At 39.2% G+C, this 18,557-nt stretch overlaps 1 protein-coding gene across 1 annotated transcript; it reads left to right on the top strand.

The window, feature by feature from the left end:
- The first annotated feature begins 12,806 nt into the window (after positions 1 to 12,806).
- Positions 12,807 to 18,557, top strand: LOC111904051 (structural maintenance of chromosomes protein 2-1). The gene is made up of 15 exons (XM_052766051.1): positions 12,807 to 13,297; positions 13,506 to 14,186; positions 14,264 to 15,053; positions 15,138 to 15,256; positions 15,334 to 15,425; positions 15,910 to 16,006; positions 16,101 to 16,217; positions 16,313 to 16,531; positions 16,622 to 16,762; positions 16,837 to 17,189; positions 17,351 to 17,444; positions 17,650 to 17,738; positions 17,817 to 18,042; positions 18,129 to 18,203; positions 18,309 to 18,557. Exons 1-15 carry the CDS (start codon positions 12,980 to 12,982, stop codon positions 18,423 to 18,425), a joined length of 3,528 nt encoding a protein of 1,175 aa, XP_052622011.1. The 5' UTR covers positions 12,807 to 12,979; the 3' UTR covers positions 18,426 to 18,557.

Raw genomic sequence — 18,557 nt, forward strand, 5'->3', positions numbered from 1 at the left:
GTGAAATCCTGATGGACTCACCGAGTTGGTGCCACGTGTCATCACCTGATGGCTTTTTTTGGGGAGAAAGCCTTGGCCCATATTCAGTCACGTCACCCCTTTTACGGCAACACCATGACGACTTCTAAACCCCGTAACTTTCGCATACGAACTCTGTTTATGACGTTCTTTATATCCACGCGTAGGTAAAAACAAGATCTACAACTTTCATTTAGACTCCGTTTGCTAATTCTCGACCGATCTTAAATTTAACAGTACAAGGAGATTAGACTGCTAAATGACCGGGAAAAATTCGTAACTCCTTCATACGGACTCCGTTTTCGTATGCATTTTTACCGTTGAGTTCCTATTAATGAGATCTTCAAATATAATTTAGGTCGCGTAAGCCAAAAACCGCTCGAAATAAAATTCGAGTTTCGGGCCGTGCACTGCTATGCCAAATCTTAGAAAAATCATAACTCCCTCATACGGAGTTAGATTTGGGCGTTCTTTTTATGGATTTTCTCGGTGTAACATACTCTACGACTTTGGTTTAGATTACTAAGGCTAAAAAGTTCTCCATCGTAAATTCACTATTTACGTCTCCCGGTGCTTTGTCGGTTTTGCCGAAAAACTTCGACGAGCCATAACTTCTTCGTTATAACTCGGATTTTGGCATTCTTTATATGTACAGAACCCTTGGGACATATTCTACAACTTGGTTAAGATTATTTATTCTAAATAATCTTTTGTCAAAAAGTCGTTTTCGACCCCTATTATCTCTAAATTGACTAGCCCGGATCTACGGGTGTTACAGGCCCCACCCACACTCAGCTAATGATGAGATACGGGCCCCACCCACTATCGAATAATAATAAGATATGAGCCCTGCCTACACTCACATACATAAACAAACATATACAAGTACCACTCAGACAACAAGTATAATAATCCAACAATCTAACTGATATCTATACTCTGGTAATAATGAGATACGGGCCCCGCCCACACTTCGTGTTCCTATTGAGAACATATAAACTACAAGGATCGACATTGATGCCTTAGACCCGTTCCTACTGGAAGAGGACTCACCTCGCACTACTGGAGTCCCACAAATAAATCTCTGGCTGCTAGCTGACATATCCCTAGACTGTCAACATCAAAATAAAACCCAATTAACGATTTGGGTTTCCAATGCATACTATAAAATACACGCTTGGGGTAAAAGGACCATTTACCCCCTAACATAGCTTGGTCCAAGACCAAGGCCCAACTCATACTCTGAAAGGCCCGAAAGTCGAATTATCAACCAAGGCCCAAATATCGCCAAATTTTCCAAATTGGGCCCAAACCCTTCACATGTTCTAACCTTAAGGCCCAACCATTTATTCTAGTCCAAACGCTTGGCAGCCTACTGGTCCAATATCTCATAATCATCAAGGCCCAGCTATGGCCCAATTTTCCAAATTGGGCCCAAACCTTTCCAATGGGTCTTATCCTTAAGCCAAATCCAAGTGTTTTAGTCCATTTACTTGTTAATAGTTGGCCCATCAAGAGTCCAAATATCTAGGCCTAATTCTAAACCCATCACAATTAAAGTTTTCATATGAAATGACGATTAGGGTTAAGTGTTCTCACTTAACCCATTAAGGACTTAACCTAATAAGTCCATTATTCCACTAAGCCAACAAACCATGGAATCGACATAAGTCATAACTTTAGTCTACTGGTCCAAACGCGGGTCCCGACAATCCAAAACTAACATTTTCTAAAATTAGGGTTTTCTAAACCCTAATAGGGTTTCTAAAGCAAACCCAAACCAAATAAGTCCAAGATTAAGCTATTGGGCCAATTAAGGTTCCACTAGGCCCATTAGGGATTTATTAGGTTGAACACCACCTATCACCACCTCGGGTGGTGGTGGTCGATGGCGGCACACGGCGGCAGCCACCACATCACAATGGTGGTGGTTATCTTCCTTGATTAATCCATCCAAAACAATACATACCTTCCTTACTTCATAAAATACACTCACACACAAAACACACACACAACCACCCTTCACGATGGCTGGTGGTGGCAGAAAGCGGTGGCAGGGGCGGTAGTAAGGTAATGGCCACCATGGTGGGCTACCATGGTGGTTCCCATGCTTTTCCGGCAGACAGAAAACACGTATGCACACAAACGTACACCAGCTGAGCACTAGAACACACCCGATCACAACCATCCTCGCGGTGGCGCATGGCAATCGGAGGGGAGGCGTCAACTGCAACCGCTGCTCGGGAAAATGACGAAAGAAAATAAGGAATTACATTACCGACAGAAGGATATGCAGCAACGATCACGACTCGATGATCTTCACAACCATCGGCGACGACAGTTGAGGTAGCTTGGCAGGTGGCTCACGACTTTGACCATGGCTAGAAGGCCGTCGATCGGTATTCAACATGCCTCAGTTTCGTCGGCACTCATCGAGGGAACATCTCCAATGGCTCACAACTTCGACGACAAGAGGTGTAGCGGCGCCGGCTAGAGGGGTCATCAGGGTGGCGGCTGGTGAAGAGCTAGGTTTAGGGTTTGCGGGTAACGTCCTTAAGATGGGAAGGATAGGTCACCGAGTTCAAATCCCGCATCCATCCAAACTTCCTACGAACTTGACACAACCGGTCCCTCTTTACTAGATCTTTATCAGTTTAAGTCCAAAACTTACACTTTAGCCCCTGATTTCACAATTTCTTTTCAATTGAAGTCCAAAACTTACCTAATAGCCCCTGACCTCATAAATCTTTTACAAATTGAATCTAAAATTTACACTTAACCCCCGCAATTCCAAAAATTATGACAATTAACCCCCATGGCTAACATCCCTAAATTATTATGGATTTAGGGTTCGAATAAAATAATATAAAAATATATTTCTCATTATGGGGTTCATTTATTTATTAGTTTATTTAATCTTGTTTATTTATTTAATAGACGGGGTGTTACAACTATCCCCCACTTAAATTAGATTTCTTCCTCGAAATCCTTCCTTACTATTCCTTATACGCCAGACAACTTAAGCAACTCGGCCACAATCCCACACATAACCCCAGCCTTCCCAAGGCAACCAAAACTATCCCTCACAGGGTTCTAAAACCCGAAGATAACCGAATTCCTTGCATTATGATCACATTACTCATTTAGAAATCTATAGTCTTAAGATGGTCAGACTCCCTGACATACGCCCACACCAAATTCCTTATTGATGGATCCAGTCCGCTTATCCCTCAACTGACTATTCACTTCTGATAACTCGAGGTTCCCACTAGAAAACATAATCACATACCCAATTATCCCTACAGATCACTTATACTTGGTCAAGGCTCAAATAATCCTGTTGTGAGTGACTTAGCATAACCAAGCTATATGTGACTCTAACCATACATGAAATCCTATAATACCATTACTGCGTGAGACACTGAAACTGTCTGGAGCACTAAACTTCTTGAAACTTTGAACTGCCTGGAACAGTATGTTGCACCCTGGCTGCCTTCCAAAATCCACCAAGACCTCCCTGGTCTCAATTCGTTTTCCAGTCATCTGAAATATCGGGTTCCGACCTGGTTGCGGAGCCAACGGAATCCCTGATGGTCGCCCCATAGGGTTTCCAAACGAAATCCTTGTCTGTCAACAGTTGCCACTAGCTATTTTGCCATTAAGGCTCTAACGACCTTCTGATATAATTGATCGGATTCATACGTCGATTCCTGACATCATCCAAATCCAAGGCTAAAAATGCCTGCTACATGACCAAGGCTAGCCTTATATCAAAAAACAACCTTAAACGATCCATCGCTTCTTTGATCCCCTAACTACAATGATGTTCCTACGGTATTATTACTGGCTCAAATAGGTCTAATTCATCTGGGGAAATCCGTAAACCAATCTGTTGATTTTCCATGCCCTCACTGCTGCACCCGAACTGGTGGGTACCATTATTCCTTCTGCGATCTAGCAACACCCCCATGCTATTTACCAACCTTGTGAATGTTACGGCAACACCCGCAGTCTCACAACACTCTAACACTATCTGCCAACCTTGTGAATGCTACGGGTACACCCGCATACTTACAACACTCATTGGCGGAATGAGTTAGTTGGTAGGGGTAGCACGTGCTACCCCTCAATTAATTCATAAAAATGGTAAATTGTTTATATACATAATGCAACCACCACAAATAAATATATGATATAGCTCCTAATTTAAAATCTAACATCAAATATTCGATTACATTCATATTAAAAGTCCAGTAATGAGCCCATTAACGAGTTAATCAGTTAGCCTATTGATTATGTAAAGAGCGCACGTGCTATGTAATTATAGTAATTGATATTACTTCCACGAGAGGGAAAAAAGAAATCGGCATTTTCTTTGGTTCGTGATACTCTATCGTCGTTACCTGTTGTCCCTGCTTCAATTCATCACTCACAGAATCATGAAATAAGTAATAATTTTTCATCTTTAATGTTTTATGATTTAGTTTTATATATTTGTTTAAATTGAAAACCTAATTAACCAATTAATTGTTCACTTGTATTAGGTTTAAATTTTCAATTGTGAATTTACTTCTTTAATTATGTTTGTAGGGTTTAATTGGAATTATGTAAGACTTTTGCGCTAGCTGCTATTTTGTTATTGCTAATGAAATTGTAATTAATTTTTTTATCTTTCTATCCTTCATTGTGAAGTTTTTTTGGTGCTACCCCTTGTAAATTTTTTTGATTCCGCCACTGATAACACTCTAGCACTATCTGGCTATTAGTGAATGTTATGGTTACACCCGTAAAATTACAGCACTCTAACACTGTCTGGCTGCTAGTGAATGCTACGGCTACACTCGCAGACTTACAACACTCTCCATGCCATCTCATTTGCTGATTATTAATCCGAACACATCCAACGTCGACCACACGCACACGATCTAACATTCAAAGCCGAACCCATGTCATGACTAGAATCCCCAACTTGATTCCCTGAAGCCGACAATCAACAGTCCAAAAACGCAATCTCATTATTGGCAAGTTTTTTTCAAACTTCCTACTCTCACTAGCCTCAATCAATATAGCCGCTTAGCTGCCATCCTTCCTGAAAAGGATGCGAAACTTATTCCAGTTTCAAAACTGCTCCTGCTTCTGCATCTCTGGACGATTCTCCCCCACTTTGATTCAACTAACATCTTGAAGCATACAATACTGGAAAGGATTCTCAATGCTTCACACCATCCCATGGCCAATCTGCTGGAAACCACGCTTACCATTGCTAGTGTTCCAATTTTAGCCAACCCAAAAGATCACACAAATTTTAAGAACCCAATGAATACCTCCCGAATCCACAATTAGGGAAATGACCTTTCATCATCCACTAATAATTCTCGATATGAAATTGGCATACGACATCTCTTGGAAATATAATTAAAACACAAACAGATGATAATCCCAAAATTATACTTACTCAAACCCTTGGAATGAAAGACTCCATCATGCAATTTCCCGCACGTCCTGCACTGAATCTGGCCCTGCAGGCCTCTCAAAAGCTAATCCAAAATCTTGGGTATCCTCCTGAGACCCTTCAATACAAGCAACTGATTTGGTTCCCCATTCCCAATGTGCTCTAAGTCAATATCTCGTTCTCGTGCTCTATAAGTCATATCATTCAGGGTCTCACACCTCGAGATACTCACGATCCCGATGCTATCATTCTGTATAATGTCCTGATACCTTACCTTCTTCATTTCCTCATCTGCTGCATATTGTGGTGCCAACTAAGCTCTCTCCCGAGACTTGGCAGTGATCTTTGCCACAGTCTCAGCAGTCTAGCGGAGATCTAACAACTCTTGTGCCAACTGGTGCGCCTCAATCGTTTGGGCAAACTCTGCCCAGAATCTGATCAAAAAGTCATCCCATGACATTGCATCAACTACATCATCACTCCACTCACTACTAACCTCTTCCCATCAATCATGTTCCTTGTCCTTCAGAAGGCAGAAAGTAAATCGAACCTTGTCCCTCTCGGGCAATGGCTGGTACGAAAAGTGTTGGCGACATCTACCAACCATCTGCTGCTAGTAATGGGGTCCATAGCCCCATGAGAATCTGGAGGTTCACAAGTTCTGAACTCCTTAATCATCAACATACGCGTCCCTATCATGGCTACTATCTCAGTGCAGAGTGCACTCAGCCTCTCATCACAAATCTCTAAAATGCCCTCCTTGATATACTGAAGATCACAAGAGTCTGGTTAATGATATTACGCGTAATCTTAAATGGAATGAACTCCTTCATCTGATCATCGAGCTGCCCGACTCTAGAGTCCGAGCATGATCCCTCGTCGACACCAAATCTGACATCTAGTTTACCACTTAGCGTCACCATACTCGAAAAATATACCATAACAATCATCATAATACTCATCATAACTCGAGGGATCTCACACACTACAAGTTTTCCGGGATTCATCTCAACCTTCCTTGATTCGATTACGGATCATCTGCTTTTAGTAGTCTGGGCCCATACTACCTTCCGCATCTATCCGTACTTTCCTCAAGAATTGCCTCGACTCCCCTAAGCCCCTTACTACTACTACTACTACTACTACTGATCTCATGCTAATCTCATCCTAGGCTTGCCCTAGGGTACTCTCCAACCCACTCTCCACCATCAGCTGCATAAGAAGTCCCTATTATCCCCTCTTAACTAGCTCGTGAATACTATTACATATCACTAAGACTAGATAATTCTTCGAACGAGAGATCCTACCCTACAACGGTTGGACTCAAACGAGAGTTGTGCAATAGAGATAGACCTAACCTTCTAAAATTATTTAATCCTCGCGATATATAACTTAACATATTCATTTACTAGTTAGTGAAAGATAACTAGAACTCCTAGAAGCACAAAGCAAGCAACATTCGAGCATCGAGTAAACATGATCAAGCACATCACATTCAGGCCACCACTGACTAATATGTACTAGCATGCGTTTCAGAAAACTGAGATACATATAACAGGCACATAAGGAATCCTTCCTAGATACTTAATCCTAAACTAGCATGCAATTCTCATAAGGCTGATACACATATAATATGTACATAAGGCATCCTTCCTAGATCCTTAGTCCTAATCTAACATGCAATTCTCATAAACATATCGTAACATAAACTTGTATGGGTAATTTGGGAGTACTTACTTGCGCTCGGCTAATTGCATGCACCACACCCTTTTTCTTTTTTCAAAACTCTTTCTCTTTTCAAAACTATTTTCTAAAAATGGTTTTCTTTTTGAAAATTTTTCACACAAAGTCCTTAGTTTGAGTTTAGACACACCCGAGAGTGTGCCCGAATCCCTCAAACCAAGGCTCTGATACCAACTTGAATGATCCCAAAAATACAGTCTAAAAATTCCGTTTTAAATCATTAATAAAACCATAGTCATCAAACAACATATAAAAATCATAAACAGTGTATCTCCAAATATCATAACAACTGTCAAGTATACATCAGAGTATAAACATCCCAGGCTGAAACAAATGGTGTGTGCACTACAATCATCCCGAGTTCCTCTTTTGAAAACCGAAGTATTTGAAACCAAAACTGAAAACCGTAAGCACGAAACTTAGTGAGTCTCCCCAAACGACCGCATACCATACACATAATCATGCTACTAAGAGATACGGGCCCCGCCCACACTCAACTAATGATAAGATACGGGCCCCACCCACAATCGAATAATAATGAGATACAAGTTCCGCCCACACTCACATACATAAAAAAAACACATACAAGTATCACATAGACAACAAGTATAACAATCCAACAATCTGACTGATATCTATACTCTGGTAATAACGAGATACGAGCCCCGCCCACACTCTGTGTTCCTATTGAGAACATATAAACTACACGGGCCGACATTGGTGCCTTAGAACTGTTCTTACTGGAAGAGAACTCACCTCGTACTGCTGGAGTCCCGCAAATAAATCTCTGGCTACTAGCTGACATATCCCTAGACTGTAAACATCAAAATAAAACCCAATTAACCATTTGGGTTTCTAATGCATACTCTAAAATACACACTTAGGGTAAAAGGACCATTTACCCCTAACATAGCTTGGTCCAAGACCAAGGCCCAACTCATACTCTGAAGGCACAAAAGTCAAATAATCAACCAAGGCCCAAATATCGCCCAATTTTCCAAATTGGGCCCAAACCCCTCACATGTTCTAACCTTAAGTCCCAACCATTTATTATGATCCAAACGCCTGGTAGTCCACTGGTCCAATATCTCATAATCATCAAGGCCCAACTATGGCCCGTCTATGGCCTATTGAAAATTAGGCCCAAACCTTTCTAATGGGCCTTATCCTCGAGCCCAATCCAAGTGTTCTAGTCCATTTACTTGTTAATAGTTGGCCCATCAAGAGTCCAGACATCTAGGCCCAACAAAAAGGTCCAACTCTAAACCATCAAAATTCGGGTTTTCACATGAAATGACGATTAGGGTTAAGTGTTCTCACTTAACCTATTAAGGACTTAACCCATTAAGTCCATTATTCCAATAAGACAATAAACCATGGAATTGACATAAGTCATAACTTCAATCTACTGGTCCAAACGCGGGTCCCGACAATCCAAAACTAACACTTTCTAAAATTAGGGTTTTCTAAACCCTAATTAGGGTTTCTACCCCAAACACAAACCAACTAAGTCCAAGATTAAGCTATTGGGCCAATTAGTGTTTTATTATGTCGAACACCACCCATCACCACCTTGGGCAGTGGTGGTCGACGACGGCACATGGCGGCAGTCACCACCTCATGGTGGTGGTGGTGGTTCTTTTCCTTGATTAATCCATCCAAAACAAATACATACCCTTTTTACTTCATAAAATACACTCACACACAAAAACACACACACAACCACCCTTCACGGTGGCTGGTGGCGACAGAAAGCGGTGACAGGGGGCGATAGTAAGGTAATGGCCACCATGGTGGTTCCCATGCTTTTCTAGCCGACAGAAAACACGCACACACACAAACGTACACCAGCTGGGCACTAGAAACACACCTGATCACAGCCATCCTCGTGGTGGCGCATGGCAGTCGGAGGGGAGGCGTCAATTGCAACCGCTGCTCGGGTAAATGATGAAAGAAAAGAAGAGATTACATTACTAGCAGAAGGATATGCAACAACGATCACGACTCACTGATCTTCACAGCCACCGACAGCGGCAGTTGAGGTAGCTTGGCATGTGGCTCGCGACTTCGACCATGGCTAGAAGGCAGTCGATCAGTCTTCAACATGCCTCAGGTTCGTCGACACTCATCGAGGGGACATCTCCGGTGGCTCACGACTTCGACGACGGGAGGTGTGGCAGCGCCGGCTGGAGGGGTCATAAGGGTGGCGGCTGGTGAAGAGCTATGGTTAGGTTTTGGGGGTAACGTCCTTAGGATGGGAAGGATAGGTCACCAAGTTCAAATCCCACATCCATCCAAACTTCCTACAATCTTGACACAACCAGTCCTTCCTTACTAGATCTTTATCAGTTTAAGTCCAAAACTTACACTTCAGCCCCTGATTCTACAAATTCTTTTCAACTGAAGTCCAAAACTTACCTAATAGCCCCTGACCTCATAAATATTTACAAATTGAATATGTAATTTACACTTAACCCCCACAATTCCAAAAATTATGACAATTAACTCCAATGGCTAACATCCGAAAATTATTATGGATTTAGGGTTCGAATAAAATAATATAAAAATATATTTCTCATCCCGGGGTTCATTTATTTATTTAATCTTGTTTATTTATTTAATAAACGGGGTGTTACAACCATATAGCTAAGATGTTATATTTCAATAAATACCCGATTTATAACTATTATTGAGGACTTACCATCATTCCATCTCTAATCCCTATGGCAAAACAATGCAACCACGCAGAAGTAACCGACATGCCGGCGGAACACCACCAGTTCCACCAACACCAACTCCACAGGTGGACCCTGCTATGTTCCAAGTCGCTGCGATAGCCATGGTGGCATCCGCCATGACACAAATTAACGTTAATGACACAAACATAAACAGACATGGAAACTGAAACGGGAATGGTGCCAACAGCTCTAATCATAGCGAAAGCCAAGGACGCCAACGAGTATGCTCCTACAAGGATTTTATGAACTGCAAGCCCAATACTTTTCATGGCGACGGCAGTGTCATCACCTTAACAAGATGGTTTGAGAAAACGAATATGTGTTTGAAGTATGTTCATGCCCAGATGAATGTAAAGTCAAGTATACAGATTGCACTTTCGATGACTGGGACTTATCCTGGTGGAACGGCCATGTTAAAACCATGACTCTCGTCGTGGCTAACTCTATGAGTGGGGAAGATCCGAAGGTCATGATGTTGGAGGAGTACTTCCTGAGAAGTGAAATTCAAAAATTAGAGCAAGAGATTTGGAACCATACAATGACGGGCTCTGATGTGACCGCTTATACTACCAGGTTTAACGACTTGGCAATTCTGTGCTCCGGGATGGTCACCCCAGAAGCCAAGAAGGTGGAACGCTACATCTGGGGACTATCCCCCCAGATTCAAGGAATGGTTGTATCTTCTATGAATTCATAATTATATGTGACCAGAGATGAGATAAACATTCAAACATGAGATCTCACTCTAAAGCTACAACCAAACAAGGAACACCCAAAAAAAATCCTATATCAAGAGTTCTCAGGCTATCCTGCGTGAATACGTACATCCCTTAGGGAACTCCACTAGACGATCACCGACCTACTGGTAATCTAACCATCATACCACTACTCTTATATCTAACACATAAGGATATACACTGTAATACATAGTATAATAGGAAACTCACATGAATCGAAGACCCAAGGAAACACAACAACACGCTCACTCCCCACACTGATTGCTCCCGCGAACTGATTAACACCAAACTAAGGTAGAACCTTAATCAACAACCAAATCCCTTAAAGTTTGACCCAAAGTCAAACGATAAAAATCAACGATCAACAAATCAACAAAAGTTAACGGTTAAACCTCAGCACGACGTGGATGACTCTCGGCCACATTGTGGGAACATCCGGACAAAATAGTCACGAGACCCTCAAATGTCACGACGTGACAGACATATTATCACATTGTGGGAACTGATTCTGGACAACTTAATGGATCTAGCCCTTAATCCATTAAGCCGTACACTCATATCCTCCAGAAGGCTTCCTTATACTCATCTCAAACGTCGCGACGTGCATGTATAATGCATGACTTTCCCAAGTTAAGTCATAACAATGGTGGAAATGAGGTCAACAATCTCATGCATGAGCCAAAACTCAACCAAATCTTAGATTTGGAGCACTAAACCTTAAAGGTACCTCAATGATCCATAAAGTTGCGGACTTTATGGAATCCATCCACTCAAACTCTCTAGAACATGGAGAAAATATACAAAAAAATGTAGATCTAGAAGCATGTAACATAAAGCTTGGAATTTGAACATTCACAATGGTATAAAGTATGTGCTAGAAGACGATGATGAGGTTGGCAAGCTGGATCTATGCACCAAGAATGATTCCTTATCTTTCAAGACACTAAAAACACCACCAAAAGCTAAAGAACTCAACAATAAAGTCTAGGGTTTCGTTGAAATGGTTGGAGGCTGATGAAGATTCCCTAAACATTGAGTTTATGGGCTTAAATACAGAAGGAAACCTAAAATATCATGGACTTGGGCTGTAGCTGCGATCACGTCGTGACCTTCCTTTCGTCACGTCATGGTGGCCATCCCGGATATGCATTCATCCAATTGGCATGTCACGTCGTGGTTCTCCATTCACCATATTGTGACACAAGGTTTTTCCCAAGCCTCACCTTTGATCATTCTAAATCCTCAATCGATCTATTCTGGAAAACGAGTATATTTAATGGTTACACATTCATTGGATTTGATTATTAATATAACTTTATTGTCTCAGAAGGGTTGGCTCTTATGATGTGTTAGGTATGCGACCACACATAACCTATGTCGTGAAGGGATCCACATTTTAATCTGTCAACACTCCGTCGTTAATCTGTGACTAATCAAGCGATAATTCATCGCTAATTCAAAAATTTTGAGGAACCATTTTTATTTTTCGCACATGACACTCAAAATCAACGGATCGACATGTTTGAAAGCTTTAATCAAAATATTGTAAATGTTATGGCATAAAAAACTCAATAATCCTCATGAATGAGTAATGATATGAACTTTAGGCGGCATTGTGACATAAGACAAAGTTTGGTAAAAGATCCCATAAGTTGTGATGTCCGACTCCTAAATTGATCTCCGAGTCAACCTAATGTTTCTAATGATTCAAGATGCTTATAATGATACTAAACATCTATATAACTCCTAACAACTTAACATGGTACCACCAAATATACATGTGATTCAAGTAAATCAACACCCACGGTCAATACATGAAAATGATCATGATCCCAAATACCCACTACATATAATATAGTCACTATAAACACAAGATGTTTTACTCAAGTTACGAATATCTTCATTATAATGATAAGCATTTGACTTGACCCTTATTAGGGGATAAGGCCATAAGGGTATGCGTTTTGTTATTATTAAAAAAAAGGTGTGTGGGCTTAACAGGGGCCATTTAGCGCTGCCAGGCCTTACAAAATAATTATAATAAAAACAAATTGAAAGTTTTGAAAAATAAAGTTTTCCCGCCATTTCGTCTAAACCCTTATTGATTTCAATTTTTTGTCTCTTGGAATCCGTCATTCACAAATTTCATATTGTCTGTCAAGTTTAAGGGGTTTCAATCTGAAAAATCCTCTGTCTCCCTTCACAACCGTTCTTTTTTCTACATTCCACTTCAGATCTTAACTGAATTTCGTCCAAAATCCTCAGGTTTCTAGGGTTTCTATACAGTCACAATGCACATCAAAGAGGTTTGTTTAGAGGGATTCAAATCATACGCTACAAGAACAGTTGTTCCAGGTTTCGATCCCTTTTTCAATGCCATAACCGGATTAAACGGATCCGGGAAATCGAACATTCTCGATTCCATTTGCTTCGTGTTAGGTATCACGAACTTGCAGCAGGTTCGAGCTTCGAATTTACAGGAGTTGGTGTACAAGCAAGGACAAGCTGGTATCACGAAGGCGACCGTGTCGGTTGTGTTTGATAACTCCGATAGGAGTAGAAGCCCACTTGGATACGAAGATTGCCCCGAAATTACTGTTACTCGCCAGGTACGTGACGTGATACCTCAATTAATTCGTTGACAAAAAGCTCAATAATTTCAATATACTCGTGACTGTGTTTTTTCTTGTATCTACTGAACATGAAATGAATTTTAGGAATTGCAGAACGTATAAAAATAAGTTTTTTATTTTTAGAATTAAAAAATTATGATACTTTAGCACATAGGTTGAGGGTTTTCGTTTTGTGATGTAACAGATTGTGGTTGGTGGGAGGAACAAGTACTTGATCAATGGACATCTTGCACAACCAAGTCGAGTGCAAAATCTTTTTCACTCAGTTCAGCTAAATGTCAACAATCCACATTTTCTGATTATGCAAGGGCGCATTACCAAGGTATTAAACATGAAACCTCCTGAAATATTGTCCATGCTTGAAGAAGCAGCTGGAACAAGAATGTATGAAACCAAAAAAGATGCTGCTTTGAAGACCCTTGAGAAAAAGCAGGGTAAAGTTGATGAGATCAACAAGCTTCTTGATCAGGAAATACTCCCTGCACTAGAAAAACTAAGGAAAGAGCGAATGCAATACATGCAATGGTCCAATGGGAATGCAGAATTAGATAGACTGAAAAGGTTTTGTATTGCTTATGAATATGTAGAAGCAGAAAAAATTCGAGATAATGCAGTTCATGGTGTTGAAGAGGTAAAAGCCAAGATAACTGAGATTGACAGTAATACAGAGACAATGCAAACAGAAATACAAGAAATGGAGGCGAATGTAACAAAGTTAACTGCTGAAAAAGATGCAACCATGGGTGGGGAGGTTAAGGCTCTGTCAGATAAAGTTGATGCTATTTCTTGTGATCTTGTGAAAGAAACTTCGGTTTTGAAAAATCAAGAGGACAATCTCAACACCGAGAAAAAGAATGCTGTAAAGGTATCATTTTTGTGTAGTGTAAATTATATTCTTTCAGTTTCTTAAAGATGTAATATCAAATGTTTTGATGTTGTTAGATTGAAAAAAATCTTGAAGAACTGAAGCAGTCTGTTGAAGATAGAGCTAATGCTGTAAAAAGTGCAGAAGATGGAGCAGCTGATTTGAAGAAAAGAGTTGAAGAGCTAAAGAAGAGTTTAGAAGAACATGAAAAAGAGTACCAGGGTGTTGTTGCTGGTAAAAGCAGTGGTAATGAAGAGAAGTGTCTTGAAGATCAATTAGGTGATGCTAAAGTGGCAGTTGGAAAGGCAGAAACCGAGTTGAAGCAGTTGAAAACAAAGATAAGTCATGGTGAAAAGGAGCTAAAAGAGAACACAACTAAGTTATTATCAAAGCGGGATGAAGCTGTTTCTGTAGAAAAAGAGCTCAAAATCAGACAGAAAGATGTAGAAAATGTTGAAAAGGCTTTGAAATCTTTATCATATGAGGAAGGACAGATGGAAGGTTTACAAAAGGACCGAATGGTGGAGTCAGAAGCAGTACATAAGATAAAAGAGGAAATAAGGATGATTTCTTCACGTTTGGGGAACATTGAGTTCTCTTATCGTGATCCTGTGAAGAACTTTGACCGGTCAAGAGTCAAAGGCGTGGTTGCAAAGCTTATTAAAGTCAAAGATAGCTCAACTATGACTGCATTGGAGGTCTGTGCAGGTGGGAAGTTGTTTAATATTGTGGTGGACACTGAAAATACAGGAAAACAACTTTTACAAAATGGTGATCTCAGAAGAAGAGTGACAATTATTCCTTTGAATAAAATCCAAAGCCATCCTGTACCTTCTAGAGTTCAAACTGCTGCTACTAAACTGGCAAGTTTCTTGCTTTTATAAAACTCCTTATATAATCTGTTTCATTTCTCATTTCTTTCACATGATAACTTTTTCGTTTTCCAGGTAGGTAAAGGCAATGCTGAGGTGGCACTTTCATTGGTTGGTTATGATGATGAGCTCCAGACTGCAATGGAATATGTGTTTGGTGCAACTTTTGTTTGTAAGACCAGTGATGCTGCAAAAGAGGTACCCTTTTCACCTTTTCTCATTTTCATAACAAAGTTTTTGTTTTTTTTAATCCAAATTAACTTTTATCTTCACAGGTTGCATTTAATCGCCAAGTTAGTACCCCTAGTGTGACATTGGAAGGTGACATTTTTCAACCAAGTGGTCTTCTGACTGGTGGTTCTCGCAAGTAAGCAACATTTCACAAATTCTTTAAAAGCAAGATCCGATTTAAATGAAACTCACAAATTTACCTTTATCTGTCATTTTAATGCACAAATCTTGAAATTTGGAGAAGAAATAACGATTACTGGCATGATCATGAATTGATTTAAAAAAATGGTGAATTCGTGGGTTTGTTTTGAGTTGGATTTTGATTTTCTTAGCTATAGTTTCCTTTGTTTGTTTTGGTTTCTTTTAAAGACAAAGAAAATTAGATTTTTCTTGGGGTTTATTTATAAAGGATGAAGATGGGGGCAAAATAGTCATTTTGCTGTGAATTTAATGTAGTCCCTTACCTTGCAACAAGACTAATCCTTAGGACCATCTGTTAAACAAATTAAACATCTAGAATGAATCCACTAAGCTTGCATTTTACTTTTATTTAAATATCAAAGTTTTTTTTTTTTTAAGTGTAACAAATATCTTTACTAATACAACTTTCTAATGAGCAGGGGTGGTGGTGATCTATTAAGACAACTACATGCTTTAGGAGAGGCTGAATCAGAATTATCATTACATCAAAAACGACTATCAGAAATCGAATCAAAGGTGTACCTTCAATGCTGCTTTCCATGATATTGTCTAATTATATGTATTAACAATTACATCAACTAACATCATTGTGTCTTCTTCAAATGTCCAGATTAATGAGCTTCTTCCACTTCAAAAAAAGTACAACGACTTAAAGACTCAATTAGAACTTAAGTCATATGATCTTTCACTCTTCCAAACCAGAGCTGAGCAGAATGAGCATCATAAGGTTTCACTTTTTTTTTTGTTATAAATTATCGGGTCTATCTCTTTTTATTCATCATTCTAATTTGTTTCTGTACTTTTTATTTATGTGTGATGTAGCTTAGTGAAACAGTAAAAAGAATCGAGCAAGAGCTTGCAGAAGCTAAATCTGCTGTTAATGAAAAGCAAGCACTTTATAAAAAATGTGTAGCTGAAGTGACAAATCTTGAAAAGTCAATTAAAGACCATTCCAGTAATCGGGAACGTATGCTCAAAGATTTAGAAAAAAAGATTAAGGATGTGAAAAAAAATATGCAGTCAGCTTCAAAGGACCTCAAGGTATGTTTGTTATATAATATAATGTATAGTTTTTATCTTGGAGGAGAATATAGTCATTTAGACATTTAGTACATAAACTTTTGTTTATAGGGGCATGAAAATGAAAGGGAGAAGCTTATAATGGAAGCCGAGGCAGTTAAACAAGAACAGGCGTCTTTAGAGAATCAGTTAGTTTCTTTTGAGAAGCAGATTAGTGTGTTGACTGCTGAAGTGGATGCACTGAAGACCAAGGTTGACTTATTGACTTTCTTTTTGTTTCTTTTTTGACACAATGAAAGATAACATTTTTTTGCACTTTTTTGCAGGTTATTTCATTGAAAGATGAACATAGTGAAGCACAACGTGAGCTAAATGCAGCCCGTAAGAAGGTGAAGGAGTGTGACTCACAAATCAGTCGTATTCTTAAAGATCAGCAAAAACTTAGAAATAAAATGGGTGAGAAAAATCTTGAGAGGAAAAAGTTAGAAAATGAGGTCAAACGTATGGAAATGGAACAGAAAGAGTGTTCATCAAAGGTTGATAGATTGATTGAGAAGAATTCTTGGATAAATTCTGAGAAACAACTTTTTGGAAGAAGTGGAAGTGATTATGATTTCACATCCCGTGATCCACATAAAGCAAGGGAACATTTTGAAAGTCTCCAGGCTGAACAAGCAGGGTAAATAGTCAAACCTTTTTTCTTTTTTTTGCAAGAAATAGCAATCTACTTTCATTGCTATAGAAATTCTTAAAGTGCATTGTTTAAATATGAAAAAAAAAATGATTTCAAAGTACATTGCTATTTCTCGCATTTAGCTTTTTTCTTTTTGTCTGTTAAAGGCTTGAGAAGAGGGTGAACAAGAAAGTTATGGCCATGTTTGAGAAAGCAGAAGATGAGTACAATGACTTGATATCCAAGAAGAACATTATTGAGGTTGGTGGACTTTTATTCTCAGTAAAGTTCATTTTTGGTCCCTTTACTTTGGATGGTTTTTGAAATTTTGATCATGAAACGTTGTCTTGTGCATTTTGGTTCCAAATATAGTCATTTTCTTTGAAATTAGGACCAGAATTGCAAAAACCAGCTAAACCTAGGTGTGAAAAATGTAATTTACTTAAACGTTTTTTTATTTACACAGAATGACAAGTCAAAGATTAAGCTGGTGATTGAAGAGCTTGATGAGAAGAAAAAGGAGACGCTGAAAGTGACATGGGTTAAAGTGAACAGGTAAGTCTCTTGAAATTTAATACTAGTTTATTATTGTTTATTGATAACATTCTTTTTTTTTTTTTTTTAAAATTTCAGTGATTTTGGATCTATATTTTCCACGTTGTTGCCTGGAACAATGGCAAAGCTAGAACCACCAGAGGGAGGGACATTTTTGGATGGATTAGAAGTGCGGGTGGCATTTGGGGGTGTTTGGAAACAGTCATTATCAGAACTCAGTGGTGGACAAAGATCTCTACTTGCACTTTCTTTAATTTTAGCACTACTTCTTTTCAAACCAGCCCCACTTTATATATTGGATGAGGTATTTCATTATTCCTATTTTCCACCTTTCTTATATAATCTTTATTTCTTAATAAAAACATGTTTGACTTGACTTCTGTTGACCAGGTTGATGCAGCTCTTGATCTGAGTCATACACAGAACATCGGGCGGATGATCAAAGCTCACTTTCCACATTCTCAGGTATATACATATTATTGTTTATGAAACTTACAAAATATTTATTCAAAAGTTTTGGTTTATTGATATAAATATGTTTGTGTTTTTTCTTTTCTTTTGTGGTGACAGTTTATTGTCGTTTCCTTGAAAGAAGGGATGTTCAACAATGCGAATGTTCTTTTTCGTACAAAATTCGTGGATGGTGTTTCTACTGTTCAAAGAACAGTTGCATCAAAGAAGAGTTGATTGTTTGTTTTTTCAAATGGTGGTTTGTTTGTTTTTAGAGGATATTTGTTAAATGTTATGTATGCAATGGCTTGTTGTGTAAAACCATTTTCTTTGTAATATATTTTATATTAAAGGCTTGTTGTGTCAAAA

Source organism: Lactuca sativa, chromosome 8 (genome assembly GCF_002870075.4).
Source record: "Lactuca sativa cultivar Salinas chromosome 8, Lsat_Salinas_v11, whole genome shotgun sequence".
Taxonomy (NCBI): Eukaryota; Viridiplantae; Streptophyta; class Magnoliopsida; order Asterales; family Asteraceae; genus Lactuca; species Lactuca sativa.